Raw genomic sequence first — 13,644 nt, forward strand, 5'->3', positions numbered from 1 at the left:
GAGAAAATCAAGGAGAATTGGAGAATTTGAGAGACATTGTTGCTCGCCCAGGAGAAATTGGCGGGATTCTGTTGCTCGCCCAAATTGATGGAATCCTTGGAGGAAAAAGGCGAATTGGAAAAATTGGAGAGATTCTTGGAAGGAATCAGGCGGGAGAGAGAGAAGCCCTGCAGCTGAGAATTGTGCTAACGAGTCTTATCAGTCCTTAAGTAGTCGCTCAGGTCCTAAAGCCCTGTTTGGTTGCGTTCAAAACTGTTTTTTTTCTTTTAACTTATAAGTCAAAAAACACCTATTCACATGTTTTTGGTGATTTTGACTTGGTTTTTACTGAATGCACAGGGTGAGTCGCTCGGCAGAGGGAGGGAGGGGCCAAGTGGGTATAGACCCGGAAGGAGGGGCCGAGGGGGTACGGACCCAGTCCCTCGCTCCTGGATCTTCTTTCCTGTCGCTGCCACCCACGCTGCCGAGCGCCCATCGTCTTCCTCCTCGCGCGAGCGCCTCCACCGCAAGTTGATCTCCCCTTCGATTCTCTCGCTCCCGACCGTTTCTCCTCCCATCACACCACGAACGGATTCCGCCCTTTAGCTCCCCGTTTCATAATCTTCCCCAATCCGTAACTGAGGCAAAAATCAAGGTAGGGCAGCCGCCCTACCTTGCCCTACTGGGTCCTCCGCCCATGTGCCCGACCACTACAATAACTGCATTAACCTCGCGTTCTCTGTTCTTTCTTTGCTTCTTGGACCAGGATCCGCTCCGCGCCTGACCCGATTCACGCGAAGATGGACGTCGGCGGCAGCGATGGCGGGAGCAGCATCAAGAAGTGGAACGTCATCTACCCGGTGTACCTCAACTCCAAGAAGACTGTCGCCGAGGGCCGCCGCATCGCCGCCGCCAAGGCTTGCGCCGACCCAACCTGCAACGAGATCTTGGACAGCTGCACCTACCTCAAGATCCCTTGCAAAATTGAGGTACCCATATTTGTCCCCTTCTTTTTGTTGAAATTTTGCAGTTCGAGACCGCCAGTTCCCTTGGTTCTTCCTTAGATTTTTCTAGGTGTTGTTGTTTGGACTGCTTATGGTGTATATGCAGCAGGATAAGGCGTATCCGCGAGATTTCTTCCAGAGGGGGAGGGTGAGGGTGCAGCTCCAAAATGAAGACGGATCCCCAGTCAATCCTGCAATTAGAACAAGTATGTCCTATAACTGCTGATTGATCCTGGAAGCTACCTTGACTTCCATCTATATTCACCATGCACTGCGAATAGAGGTTACGATTTTATTATGAATTATACCATCCATACTGTTTCAAGCTATACCAAATCCTATTAGTGCAGTTACTAGAGCTGTCAGGAATAAATATATGATATGCCAATTACGTGATCGCTTCGATGAAATATGGATTCCACAAAAACCTAATGATGATACTTGTCATGGGCTATTGTTAAAATGCACCCGTTTAATTTGTTAGAAGGAACTAAATTTGGTCCCATGCAAATCTTGTCTCCTTTCCAAGGTTCCACCAGATCAGCGTTTTTGTGGTAAGTTGAGTTGTTGAATATCCAGATATTTGTGCACCATATGCTTGTCAAGAAAGAGATGCATGGTAGGAGGTGAAGTGTTACATTTTCTGTTTGATTCTCCCTTCATTTAGCGAGCACAGTATTGTGAATACAGATCAAGTTCTTAGTCATCATAAGTAGCAAACGATTAGTTCCTTAATTAGGTATGTACTGCTACCTGACACTGACAGCTCACATAGATATGGTTATCTTGACTTGCTTGCATATGGTTTGTGGTGGTTTATCCTATTGGCTATTGTATGCAGATAATGATGCTGTGATAGTATGATTAAGCTATGGATGTTGTATTCTGTAGTTTTGTACTCCCTCCGATCCATAATAGGTGTCTCAGATTTAGTACAAAGTTGTACTATGTCAGGGAGTACAGTGCAATGTCATACTTCAGAACAAGTGTAGCACCCAAAAGATTTCATGTATGCCAATTTAATTTTCAGATTTGCCTGATTAATTAGTTCTGCTCCTAGTACACCCACCAAACACATGATCAATCTTTTCCCAAAATAAAGAATATAATTTCCCAGAATCAGAAATCTATGTGGCCAATTCATCTCAACACCCTGATGCTTATTTCCATTTGATCCAATTAACAAATAACAACATATGACCATATTGAGAAAGTGAATCGTGGATAAAACGGGGCATAGTAGGTGACATAGGAGTATGCAAGACATTATTTTGAACTGAAATAGATAACTATATCATATTGTAACATAATAGTGGTCGAACAAAGTTACTTACCGATACATACTACTGCACCGATAGAGAACTGGAGAGTTCCAAAAGACTGACGTTCTCCCCATCCATGTAGTCTTAGTATGGAGACGACAAGGCTCTGTAATCTCATAAACAACCATGTGAATATTCAATACACAAAGTTGATGTTTGCACCCAGCTCTCAGGGCTTGAACCATTATGGTGCACGGACATGAAAAAAATTCGAAGGTTGTAGCTTGACCCCTTTTGATGTGTACATGAATTCTTGTGAAGCCTTGTTCCACATACCATGTTCTTTACTCTCATAGAGGAGCCCATCAGTGGCGGAGATCCGTCACCTCCTTTTATTGTATAAAAAACCCTCATCCTTCTATTGTCAAAAAATAAAAAATCCCCATCCCCTTCTAATGCGATCAATTAAATCTACTGCAAAAGATTGACATGGTGATGATGTCTGTCACCAAAGTTAGAATAAAATTAGACAGTGCCACTTATATATAATAGTGATTTCTTAGTAGTCTAATTTGTTTTATCCATAGCAACGCATGGGTATTTAGCTAGTTAAGTAAACAGAAGATATGTTTGGGGAATGGAGATAGAACAAAATGGGTCAAGGTTGTCATGGAATACATGAACCAGTTCCTTTTCTTCCTCATTTATGCTCCATAAAGTTGGTTGGAAAAACAATATAATGGGTCCATCAGATCATTCAACTCAATTTTCCCTGTCCAACTGGACTTCTTTTTGCTGGTAACGAGTCCTAGAGCACAACTGAATAAAGCAATGCATAAATAATGGATAAGAGACCATGCTTGCAAATGATCTAAGGGAAGTGCTTGATATGACTCCAAATCTGGCACCAGATAAAGACTAGTATAAGGAGAACTGCTGTAGTCCTGGATCTTGTATCAAATGTTCCCTATTTGCATTATTAAGAAAGCAAGTTTTCATCTTCACATTGATTTTCAATATTGGCAACATAGCTGGTAACTCATGGCCCCAACTCAGATTGCAAGGACAATTTGTCACTTGGCATGACGAATGGGTAACTTATATCATTTATCATTATGGGTAAATATCACCGGGATATGATAATGACATTTTTGTTGATTTTTCTTAATTCCAAATAGAATGTGACGATCCATTATATAGATGCGACTCCTCCTAACGAATGAACTAGTCTATCAAATCCGTACGAATAGGCACCAGCTACTAACTTCCTAAGAATAGCATCCTTTGAGAACCTCCCCTCGTGCATTACAGTGCGCATACATACTTCTCCACCTGGATGTTTTGTGGCATCAAAAATCTTGGGGACAAATTGCACATGTTGCCTCATTTGGACCACGTAGTTCGTGTTGCGTCATATTATTTCATCTTGTTATAGACAGTAGTATATTGAGTTCAGTAATTTAGTCATGATCACTTATCCTTGATGCTGTATGGCTAAGTTGATTTATGTTAGCTGCAACCCAGCACCATTGTAATGATGTTGTTTATCTGAAAATTTGGTTCAATTTTGCTCAGTAGAGTTAGATGCATGATGATTATGAATGTTGAGTTCCTTTCCTCCAAATTAAGCTTGTTTTTCAATTTTGCTCAGTATAGAGTAGATGCATGATGATTATGAATGTTGAAATGGCTCCTAGAAGCATGTGCATGCTTCTGGAATGAACAGCAATTCATAAAGAAGTACTTCAAATGTTCAGGTCTTCTATGTGCTTCTAACTTCCCATCAGAGAGAAGGCTTTTTTGGAGCCCGAGAGAAAATAAATTCAATATTCTAAAAATGCATAATGTTGAGCACTATTTGTTTTTGTGCTGGATGTAAAACTAGTCCTATTTCCATGAACATTTGTATATCTAGTTGTTTCAGATTTTTTTTTTGACGTTTGGATTTTTTTTCCACTTTGGAGCACGTGCTCTGATGCAACTTTGAATCTCTCGATCCACCTGGATGTTGACTCGACTCCTGTATCATGTTGCATATCTAGATCTTCTGTGATCTGTAACATTTTTCCTGTGCCTCACTATCGGTGTGCATTACTAGGGGAATATTCATGTTCCTGTACTTTAGCAACATATTTCTTTAATGCTGAAGTTTCTGTTACTAGGGCATAATTCCTAGTTCTAATCTTTGTGTTTTATGGCTGGCAATTCTTGAAATCTTAGTGTATATTCTCTTGCATGCCGTTGCACATGTTTTGTCAATCCCACTGACGCCGTTCCTTCTCGTCACAGAGAAACAGTTGATGATCCAAATAGCAGAGCTGGTACCCAAGCACCAAGGGAGAACTAAGAAGCAGGAACCATCGGCTAGTTCGTCAGCTGCCCCGACTTCCAAGTCAAAAGGCGGGAAGAAGAAGAAGTGATGAAAGCAGCATCTTGTGTTGTTTTTCTTCTTCTGTTTATAGATTTCCATAGAAAATTCCTTGAGGGAGTTCTGTGTCTCCTCTGATGAATTTTTCGGGGTTCTGAATTCCTGATCCATTTGGACCGTCTTTCTGGTGGCCTTTGAGAGGTTACAAGCAGCCAAGCAAGAGCGACCTAGTGTTAGTTTGGGACTGCGGTAGTCAAAGTTTGCAGATGCTTTCAGTTTAGTGTCACCTTGGCCTTGCATACAAAATATAATGTGAAGTCCCCTGCCCAGGCTATGACGGCACCTTCGCCTGGCGGTGCCCTGGCCCGCAGAGGTCATAGGGCGGCGGAGTTCCTGAGCGGAAGCGAGCAGGCAGCGAGGAGAGACGGAGGTCGCGAGCAGGCGGCATGGAGAGAGGGAGGTGGAGGCACATATCCTAGAGGAGGTCCCGAGCGGCGGGAAGGGTCAACGAGCAGAGATGGATGAGGGGGAGCGACGCGCGGGCGGTGGCATGGAGATTGGGCGGTGCGAGAGCACCAGAGAAGGTGCAAGATGGCGGCAGGGGTCGCGGCGCGAGATGAGGGTGACAGATTCCGGAGCGGCGTTAGGGAGAAAAACTGCATCCCTCTGCTCGATTGGTTTCCAGAGGCGGCAATGAGGTGGAGCAGGGCTCTTCGAGGCGTCCGACAACGGTGCGGTGAGTCGGGAGGGGCTGTGCGGTTGCGATGGCACTGCTCAAGCGGGTGGCGGAGGATGGCAGCGGCGGATAGGGTTAGCATGAGCGCCGGAGGAGAGCGAGACAACGACTGGAGAGTTTAGGCCGGCTCCGGTGCCGGACGACGAGGTTGGGCAGTGGCGTGAAATTTCTAGTTCATGGTAGTTCTCCTTCTTGGCAGTGCGTTGATGTTTTTTTTTGGGGGTCTCGTGGATTGGAATACCCATATTTGGGGGTGGTGGCGCAAAATATGGGTAACTACCCATGATTTATGGGTATTCGGTAAATGGGTATGCTGTTGGATAGCTTTTTGGGCAAAATATCCATATTGGTAGTTTTTAGGTATTCACGGTAAACATGAGTAGGGTGTTGGAAATGCTCTAATTAAGGTCGACTCCTAGCGGCTAGTGTGCAAGGTCGACTTTAAGGGTTATAAATAGATGGCGCGCTCCCAAGATGTTATAAAATAATCGGTTAATAACAATAGATCCGACTCTACTATCTCCTAAATATAAGAAGTTCTAACTTTGTTCAATTCAAATTTCTTAAGGTATGACTAAGTTTGTAATTTTCTTATCAACATCTAGAATCTTAAAGTATATTATGAAAATATGTATTATGATGGATTCATTTAATGAAACCAATTTAGAGTTGTAAAATGTTGGTAGATTTTCTTATAGACTTGATCAAAATTTAAGTAAATTGACTTGTACGTAGCTAGCCTTACCTTGACTATGAAGAGTTGAGCATTTCTGGAGTAAATTACTCCGAGACGACATTCGCAAGTTTCTGTTACTCAAATTGTATTCATTGTACAAGAGTGAACAATAGTTCCGACGACATCATGCTGTCATGTATACTAGTGTATGCATCATCCATTTTTAAGTACAATGAGAGCAATAAACACTTGCAGCTACTCCCTCCGATCCATATTAATTATCGAAATCTTACATGTATCGACACGTTTTTTAGTCTTAGATACATTTATATTTATATTTGGGCAAATTATGGATCAGAGGGAGCATGACGTTTGATGTTTCTGTAGTTAATGTGTAATCAAACATAGCCCTGCGCCCTGCTGCGGCGTCCGGCGGCAAGAAGCGTCGGGGGCGTCAGGTCACCGCTGCAGCTCGACTCCGGGCTGTACCCCTCCCTGATCTATTGCGGCGCACCGTTGTTACTCGTGCTCCAGCCCGAGCTTGCTGTAGAGCCCCCAGGCCCGGCGGCGCCAAGCGCCACCGAGCCGGACCGGCTCCGGACGTGAGCCCTCGGAGCAGGAGACGCCATGCGGGCCTTGGCGCGCGCGGACTGCGTCGCCGCCATGTAGCTCGGGACCTCGGCGCGCACCACCGGGTAGAGGTCCTTGGGTGGGCTGATCTTGGGTCTTCTGCTCGGGTCTATCTCCACCGAAACGCCTCCTTGGGCCGGCGGCCCAATACTGGGCGGCGTGCAGGGTTCCAGCGGCCAGTGCCAGCCTGCAGCGCCGTTGGGTTTGTCCTGCTCGTCGCACACAGAAAAGAAAAGAAAAACGTCCTCTCAAAAATAGAAAAAGGAAAAAACGTTGGTTGGTTCAGCTAGCAGGAATTACAGATATATAGCTAGAACATGGAAGGAAGCAAACGCCGGCACCTGGTACCCAAATGCTGTGTAGGCCGGCTCCGTGGTGGCTCCGGACCGGATGACGGCGTCCCAGCCTCGGTGGAACGGGCTCGCATTATTATCGTTGATGCTGTTTCTTGGTGGTCGCCGCACCACGTGGTCGTCCAAGAAGAGGAGGCGGTGGGTTTGGGTTCTGCGGACGCGGGCCTGAGCGCGGACGAGAGCCTGCATGCAGCGCATGGTGAGATGGACCTGGCGACGCACCTGGTGGCCGCGCACCAGCGCCTGCAGCCGCACCAGACCGCGCAGCGCGCGCAGGGCTCTCCTCGCCTGAAACACACAAACAACCAATTGCACGCGCGCGTCTCCAGATGTTAATTTCCTGGAACAAGTCTGGTGCTACGTACGTACCAAGTAGCCCCGGTAGAATGCCTGGATGCGCACGGCGGCTCGCTCCTCCCTGCCGCGCAAGGCCGCGATCCTCGCCACCCTCGACGCCATGGCGCGGCGCGCCCTCCTGGCTTCCGCCTCCACACCACCGTGGTGGAACTCCCTCCGCCTCGTGACGACGACCTCATTCGTTGTTGCGTCCGGCGACGTGTCAGCGGGCGGGAAGTGCTCGTCGGACACTATCTCCGCCGCCTCCTGCTCTTCTTCGCCTCCTCCCGTTCCCTGCTTGAACGTATAATCAACAAACGTCTGTGACTGTCAAGATATATAGGAATAATTGAAAGCCGGCCTCTCGACGCATGCAACAAGGGCGGACCGGACCTTGTTGGAGTAGTTCTTGTTGGTAGGGCAGGAGGGGCTGGTCTTGAAGACCTTCCTCACGGTGGCCAGCCAGCCACCGCCTCCGGGTTTCTTCCCCATGTATATGCGTGCCGGCCGGCGATGGATCGCCCGGTCAAGGGAGGAGATGGACGTGCCGTACGTACCCTTTATGAGGCGGCCGGGAGTAAAGTGGGGCTTGCACGCGAGTGCCCCGTGAAGGCGCGGTGGGTAGATAGCTGGATGCATGGGTACCGTGCGGAAGTCACGGGGATCGCGCTGTACGTACGTACATCGTCGATCGGCGAGGGAGGCCTATAGCCGTACTCTGCCTTGACAGCCGCGGCTCTCGCGACATCAGCCTTGCTACCTCAAAACCTTTCAAACCGCGGTCAAAATATTGGGTTGGTGACGGTGATCACGCCCGCCACCAACTCCGTGCCACGTGTTTTTATCCCCGGTGGCGGGTCAAATCGCGGCCACTGCAGATCATAGTGCATCAATGGCGGGCAAAGTCGCTGCCACCGTCGGTTCCTAACCTGCCATTGGAGATGCTTTCGGCACCTTCCGAAAGGTGCGTAGAGGACATCAATGGCGGACTCAACACCCGTCACTGGTGATTTCCAGTGGCGGTGACTAAATATCCGCCATTGGTGATTTCCAGTGGTGGTGGTGCATCACCGCCATTGGGTTCTGTACCAGTGGTGGTGGTTAAACACCGCCACTGGGTTCTGGTACGTTTTTCTACTGAAAATAAATAAATAAATTATTTAATTATTGAAATATTCTTGTAGCACAGTATAGCAGCAACATATATACACAGTGGCCGTGTGTACCCACCGCCACTGGGCACTACCAGTGGCCGTGATGACGCACCGGCACTGGTATGTAACAGTGGCTGTCCTTTCCACGGCCACCGGTGCATTTTCTGAAGCTCCCTACGAATTACCAGTGACGGTTGTGCGAACCGCCACTGGTGCTGGTTAGCACCCGTGGCGGTGATTGTACCCGCCATCGGTGCTCCTTAGCACCAGTGGCGCAGGCTTAGTGGCGGGCCGCGTTACCGCCACAGCTGCTAAGATTTTCCGGAGCAGTGATTTATCACGCCGCTCTATCTAAAATTTTCTATCCTGCTATGGAAATGAATGTAGCTCTTTCTTCTAGCTCTTTGAAAAATAAGATTCAACTCATCGTTGAAGATCTTCCGGCATTTGAAAAGAGAGGGCCTGATATTATTCAAGATGTAGTTATTACAAACACGCCAGATGCTCCAACAGACCAGACCAGGGCAGTGATTTCCGTACGAAATGGCTCATGAATCTGTTTACGCAATTCCATGGATTAGAAAGTTATAATCACTTGTTGTACTAGATCAAGTTTAATATGGATTTTACTCTTCAAAATAATTTGATGAACAACGCAGCAAAGCGCGCACAATTGGCCAGTGCTACTGCTGGTATTTTAGATTGACATAAATAGGAGTATACGTGGCTTACACAGGAGCCAAGCTCGCTTAGCAAACGGGCTGACGGTACCATCTAGACCAAGCAAACAAATCAAGCACCGGACGACCGCGGCTTCACAAGGTGGCGCAAACATACGTTTATTTAGTACCACAACCACAAACTTATTTGGCACCGGCACAACCACGCAGACGATGATGTCCTTGATGATCCTACTAACATCTTAATAACAGTTACAAATAACATACGTTTATTTTGTATGTCAGAGACAAGAGTGAAGGCCTAGGCCTCCTCGACGCCGACTTCAACTCGTACCATATGGGGCCCGTGTTTCCGGACCATGTGCCGATCAGCAGAAGTTCGTACCATTGCCGGGACCCAAACAAGCGCATACATGGTGAGATCCCAAGCACGAACTACATCGCCCTAACAAGCGCACACATGGTGGTTGAATATTACTTACTTCACATGAATGGTTTTGATTGCCTCTCTCGCGAGATCTGGCGACTCCATTGGCGATTCTGAGTCTTCACCCACCTTCGCCCATGATCCCTCCGACGTTGAGCTGGATCATGAAGATTGGGACGGATCAGAATCGCAGTGGAAAGTTCCTCATCTCAAGATGCGGCAGCGAATCGATGTCTCTCTGGAAGTTTCGGTAAAGGAGAAAGCAACCTCTGGAAAGGGGACTTGAGGGTTGCAGCACGAGGAAGGGTGAACGGAGGTGCCATCCTCGCCGTCCACGTGTGGTTCGCCCCCACCGTCCGATCAACCTTTGGAGGCGAGCGGTAGTGTTTTTTGGGGAGATCCGGTGACTTCGGAGGCTTCACCTCTTGATTCGCTTTTCCAGCATCTGTGGACGCAGGAGCCGCCGCAGCGACAGTACCGAGGCAGGTGGCTTGTGGATCAAAGGCGGGCGACTGCAAATCTGATCTCAGATTGGCCACGGGTGGGGAGTGGTGGAGGTGAGTTCTCTCGGATTTTCAGTTCTTCCTTCTCGCAAGTTGCAGCGGCGGCGATGGCGCGGAGATTCCTGGGTAGGGGTGAGCCTTTTGGGCGTGGATACGGAGATGGCCGAGGTCGTGGTTTGGGTGGAGGCTGGATGGGCTGGCAGAACGGGCAGGGGAGAGGCTGGCAGGGTCCACCGTACTGGGATTACTAGGGAGGGGAGGGCTTCTTCCCGCCGGGAGGGCCGGAGTATCCACCGCTGCCTAATCAGTTCCAGGGGCAGGCGCAAGGCCCTTACCAGAGTGGGATGCCTCCTCGAGTTCAGTTCCAAGAACACATGCATCAGGGCAACTTCCAATAGCAGCAAGCTAGCGGGCAGGGGGCACCGAAGCAACCTAGTGCTTCAGGGTCTGGTGATACTGGTGGGGGAGCAAAAGCCAGTGACAGTGGGAAGTCTGCTAGTTCAGTTCAACAGATTGGGCCTAGGAAATTCATCTGTCAGAAGTGTGATGTGGAAGGGCACGTCAGCAAAGATTGCAAGGTGGAAGTGGTTTGTGAGAACTGTGTGAAGGCCAGTCATGCTACCAAATAAGTGTGTATGGCCTTTTCAGATCAAGCCAGTGGCTAAGCTAGTGGCTAAGCTAGTTGGATATTCAGCTAAAGGTTCAGGCTCAGAATGTTAAGAGGGGAGGAGGTGGATCTGCTTTGAGTTCTCTGGCAATTCTGGTGGTGGAAAAGGGGGAGTTAATTGCTGATCAATCCTCTTTAGGTCTAGCAGAGACTTATCCTTGGAAGTGGGAATGGCAAGTGAAAGATATGGGCAATGGGAGGATGATGGTTAAATTCCCTTCAGCTGCTAAGGTGGAGGAAGCAAGATGTTACCAAGCTTTTACCCTTCAAGGGACTAATGCTTTTGTTTCTGTGAAAAGATGGTCTTCTGAAGCCATGGCTAAGGGCAAGCTCCATACTGTTTGGGTGAGAGCAGGAGGTGTCCTTGATGAACTTAGGCATTACTTTGCCGCAAAAGTATCTATCTATGATTGGTGTGGTCAGTGAGGTGGATATGAGCATTTTTCGAAAGCATGATATTGTAAGGCTGAAGGTGGGTGTGAAGGATGTTGATCTTATTCCCTCAGTGGCTGAGTTAATAGCGGACTTGATGTTATTTGATATCTTCTTTGATCTTGAGCAAGTGGTTGAAGTTGGTGGCTTGTTTGAATCTAGTTTAACAAGGGGAGAGGATAAAGATGGTGAGGAGAAAGACAACAAGAACACTGGGGACAAAAATTTGAAGAGGCACAAAAATGGGGGTGGACTCACGGAAAAGAATGGCAGTGGAGGTGCTGCAGGAAATGTGGGACAGAGCTCAGGACAGGGGGGACATCAAGGGGCTATAGGTGGAGCTTCTGACCAGCTGTGTCTGTTTGGGGCAGAGAGGGAGGCCTTTGAGAGATTAGTTCAGCTTGAGGTGGACAGTAAATTGAATGCTATCTTGCAAATAAGGGAGGAGGCTGCAATGAGAGAGAAACTCTTATTGGCTAAGTCGAATCAGGTTCAGGTGCAGAGGAGAGGTGCTTTCACAGGCAGGTAGGCTGAGATGGGGGCTAGTGAGACTGGGAATAACTTTTCTGAATTTCATGGTGATGGACATGCTCTGCAGGGAGGCAGTCAAGATGATAATGATGTGGTCTCTGAGGAGATGTCCTTTGCTACTAAAGTCTAGCGAGTGCAAGGTACCAAGTAGATGCTTCAGGAACTTGACCCAAAAGATGTGGAGGATGTTTTGCTTGATGGATCAGAAGAAATGCCTGGTGAGATTGCTGATGGGAATAACACAGAGGTGAACTACAGGAGGAGTGCCAGGCTATAGAATCAAGGGTAAGCTGATGCAAAGGTGGAAGACAGAGCCATTCATCAAGCAAAAGTGAAGAACCTGGAGATTCCAAAAGGTAATACTTCTGCTGCTACTGTTTTATCCTCCACTTATGCTGATCTTGTGTTGACTGAGAAATTAAATGTTAGATTAGGTAGCAATGCTAACGAGCCTTATCAGCCCTGAAGTAGTCGCTTAGGGCCTAAGGCCCTGTTAGGTTGGGTTTAAAACTGTTTTTTTTTCTTTTGGCTTATAAGTCACAAAAACGCCTATTTAGGTGTTTTTCCTATTTAGATGATTTTGACTTGGTTTTTACTTATACCATCATCTAAAAATATTAAGTAAGATGTGAAAAGTCAAAGGTGAAAGCATCCAAATAGATACTTTTGTGGCAGAAAAACCAAAAGTCAAAAAGCGGTTTTAAGCCTAACCAAACAAGGTCTAAGCGATGCGTTTTCCGACCGATGAGAACTTTTGCGCGCTTAAGTGATGCTTTTTTGAACCATGTTCATGTTGTGAACTAAACTGTTAAATTACTGCATTTACAGATGTACTCCATCCGTTAATTATTGTCTTAGATTACGGAACGGAGCCACGGAGGGAACTTGTCGTGGTGGTGTCACGGCAGATGTCATAGGATGGCTTATGTTGGGACCGATGGATGAAGGAGAAACCGTAGGAGGGAGGAGGTGATGAGAAACACGCACAAACACACGAGCACACACAGATTTTACCTAGGTTCGGAGCCCTCTTGTCGAGGTAAGACTCCTACTCCTGCTTTGTTGTATAAGCCGAGACACCAATATCTACAATGGCGCTCCTTGAGCAGTATTCTTGAGGAAGAAGAAGAAAAGGAAGGGGAAAATCCTAGATGTCTAAGTGATGGATCCATCTCCAGGGATGGGTAGTGCTCCTATTTATGGACCGCCCATGTCACACTGACATGTTGGTCAAGGGCTAACGTTATCTTCTATGGGCCCTGCTGGGCACGCGTCTTGGTTCCCTCCAGGTGGCACCGCAGGGGACAAGACAACTTTACTTTTCATGGCGTCCTGCAACAAGTACTGCTGCCACCTGCCGGCTTCTGTCACTGATTTTCTTTCGGTGCTTCTTTGCGCAGTCGCCTGGCACCGCAACGTAAGCAGCGACTGCTTTCCCGTGATAAAGATAACGCTGTTTTACTATGCGCCATGCGATGAGGATAAGACCATTGAGACATCTTGGCACTGGCCGAGATCAGAGTATTCGTCCTTATCCTGCAATCACATAAGACAAGATAGATTTGCCGGCATACACTTAGTATGCCGGCTTAGTATTAGTTCGGCTTAAGGCTTCCAACGTACATGCCTGTGCCGGCTTTGCCTTCGTCACCTCGGCTAATGTGTGTCGTCCTGATCCTACCCGGGGTCATCCCCACGACATAACTATACCTGGGCATGGGCAGCCCGGCCCGAAAATCCCGAGCCGGGCTCGGGCCTTGATTTTCAGCTCGACACAGTTTTCGGGCCGGGCTCGGGCTTTGATTTGCAGCCCGAAAAAAACCCGGCCCGGCCCGGTATGACACTAGACTCACTAGCGGAAAAGGCCCAGCCTCAGGAAGCCCAGCAAGCCACAGTGCCCGTTTCG

The 13,644-nt window shown here is 47.8% G+C and overlaps 2 protein-coding genes across 4 annotated transcripts; one reads left to right on the forward strand and one right to left on the reverse strand.

Annotated features, from left to right (window-relative positions):
• The first annotated feature begins 282 nt into the window (after positions 1–282).
• Positions 283–4,893, forward strand: LOC100822604 (signal recognition particle 19 kDa protein). 3 transcript variants are annotated; one of them, XM_024456347.1, is made up of 4 exons: positions 283–509; positions 746–968; positions 1,090–1,189; positions 4,535–4,893. In XM_024456347.1, exons 1-4 carry the CDS (start codon positions 298–300, stop codon positions 4,663–4,665), a joined length of 666 nt encoding a protein of 221 aa, XP_024312115.1. In that variant the 5' UTR covers positions 283–297; the 3' UTR covers positions 4,666–4,893. The 3 variants fall into 3 exon arrangements, with proteins under 3 accessions (XP_024312115.1, XP_003579988.1, XP_024312116.1); XM_003579940.4 differs by lacking the exon at positions 283–509 and adding an exon at positions 573–634; XM_024456348.1 differs by lacking the exon at positions 283–509 and having other exon boundaries at positions 642–968.
• Positions 4,894–6,116: 1,223 nt separating this feature from the next.
• On the reverse strand, positions 6,117–7,921 carry LOC104585364. The gene is made up of 4 exons (XM_010241732.3): positions 7,738–7,921; positions 7,378–7,638; positions 6,997–7,296; positions 6,117–6,864 (listed from the first exon to the last, which is right to left on the reverse strand). The coding sequence occupies exons 1-4, from the start codon at positions 7,834–7,836 to the stop codon at positions 6,526–6,528; spliced, it is 999 nt and encodes a 332-aa protein (XP_010240034.1). The 5' UTR covers positions 7,837–7,921; the 3' UTR covers positions 6,117–6,525.
• Positions 7,922–13,644: the final 5,723 nt, after the last annotated feature.

Source organism: Brachypodium distachyon, chromosome 5 (assembly GCF_000005505.3).
Source record: "Brachypodium distachyon strain Bd21 chromosome 5, Brachypodium_distachyon_v3.0, whole genome shotgun sequence".
Classification (NCBI taxonomy): Eukaryota; Viridiplantae; Streptophyta; class Magnoliopsida; order Poales; family Poaceae; genus Brachypodium; species Brachypodium distachyon.

What these genes read in the sequence shown, in the direction of transcription:
- LOC100822604 (XM_024456347.1), top strand. Translation starts at nt 298, where the DNA reads ATGTTTTTGGTGATTTTGACTTGGTTTTTACTGAATGCACAGGGTGAG. An exon ending in CGCGAGCGCCTCCACCGCAA is followed by an intron (nt 510 to 745) that starts GTTGATCTCCCC and finishes TTCTTGGACCAG; the next exon opens with GATCCGCTCCGCGCCTGACC. An exon ending in CAATCCTGCAATTAGAACAA is followed by an intron (nt 1,190 to 4,534) that starts GTATGTCCTATA and finishes TTCTCGTCACAG; the next exon opens with AGAAACAGTTGATGATCCAA.
- LOC104585364 (XM_010241732.3), bottom strand. Translation starts at nt 7,836, where the DNA reads ATGGGGAAGAAACCCGGAGGCGGTGGCTGGCTGGCCACCGTGAGGAAG. An exon ending in ACAAGAACTACTCCAACAAG is followed by an intron (nt 7,639 to 7,737) that starts GTCCGGTCCGCC and finishes ACGTTCAAGCAG; the next exon opens with GGAACGGGAGGAGGCGAAGA. An exon ending in ACACAGCATTTGGGTACCAG is followed by an intron (nt 6,865 to 6,996) that starts GTGCCGGCGTTT and finishes TGCGACGAGCAG; the next exon opens with GACAAACCCAACGGCGCTGC.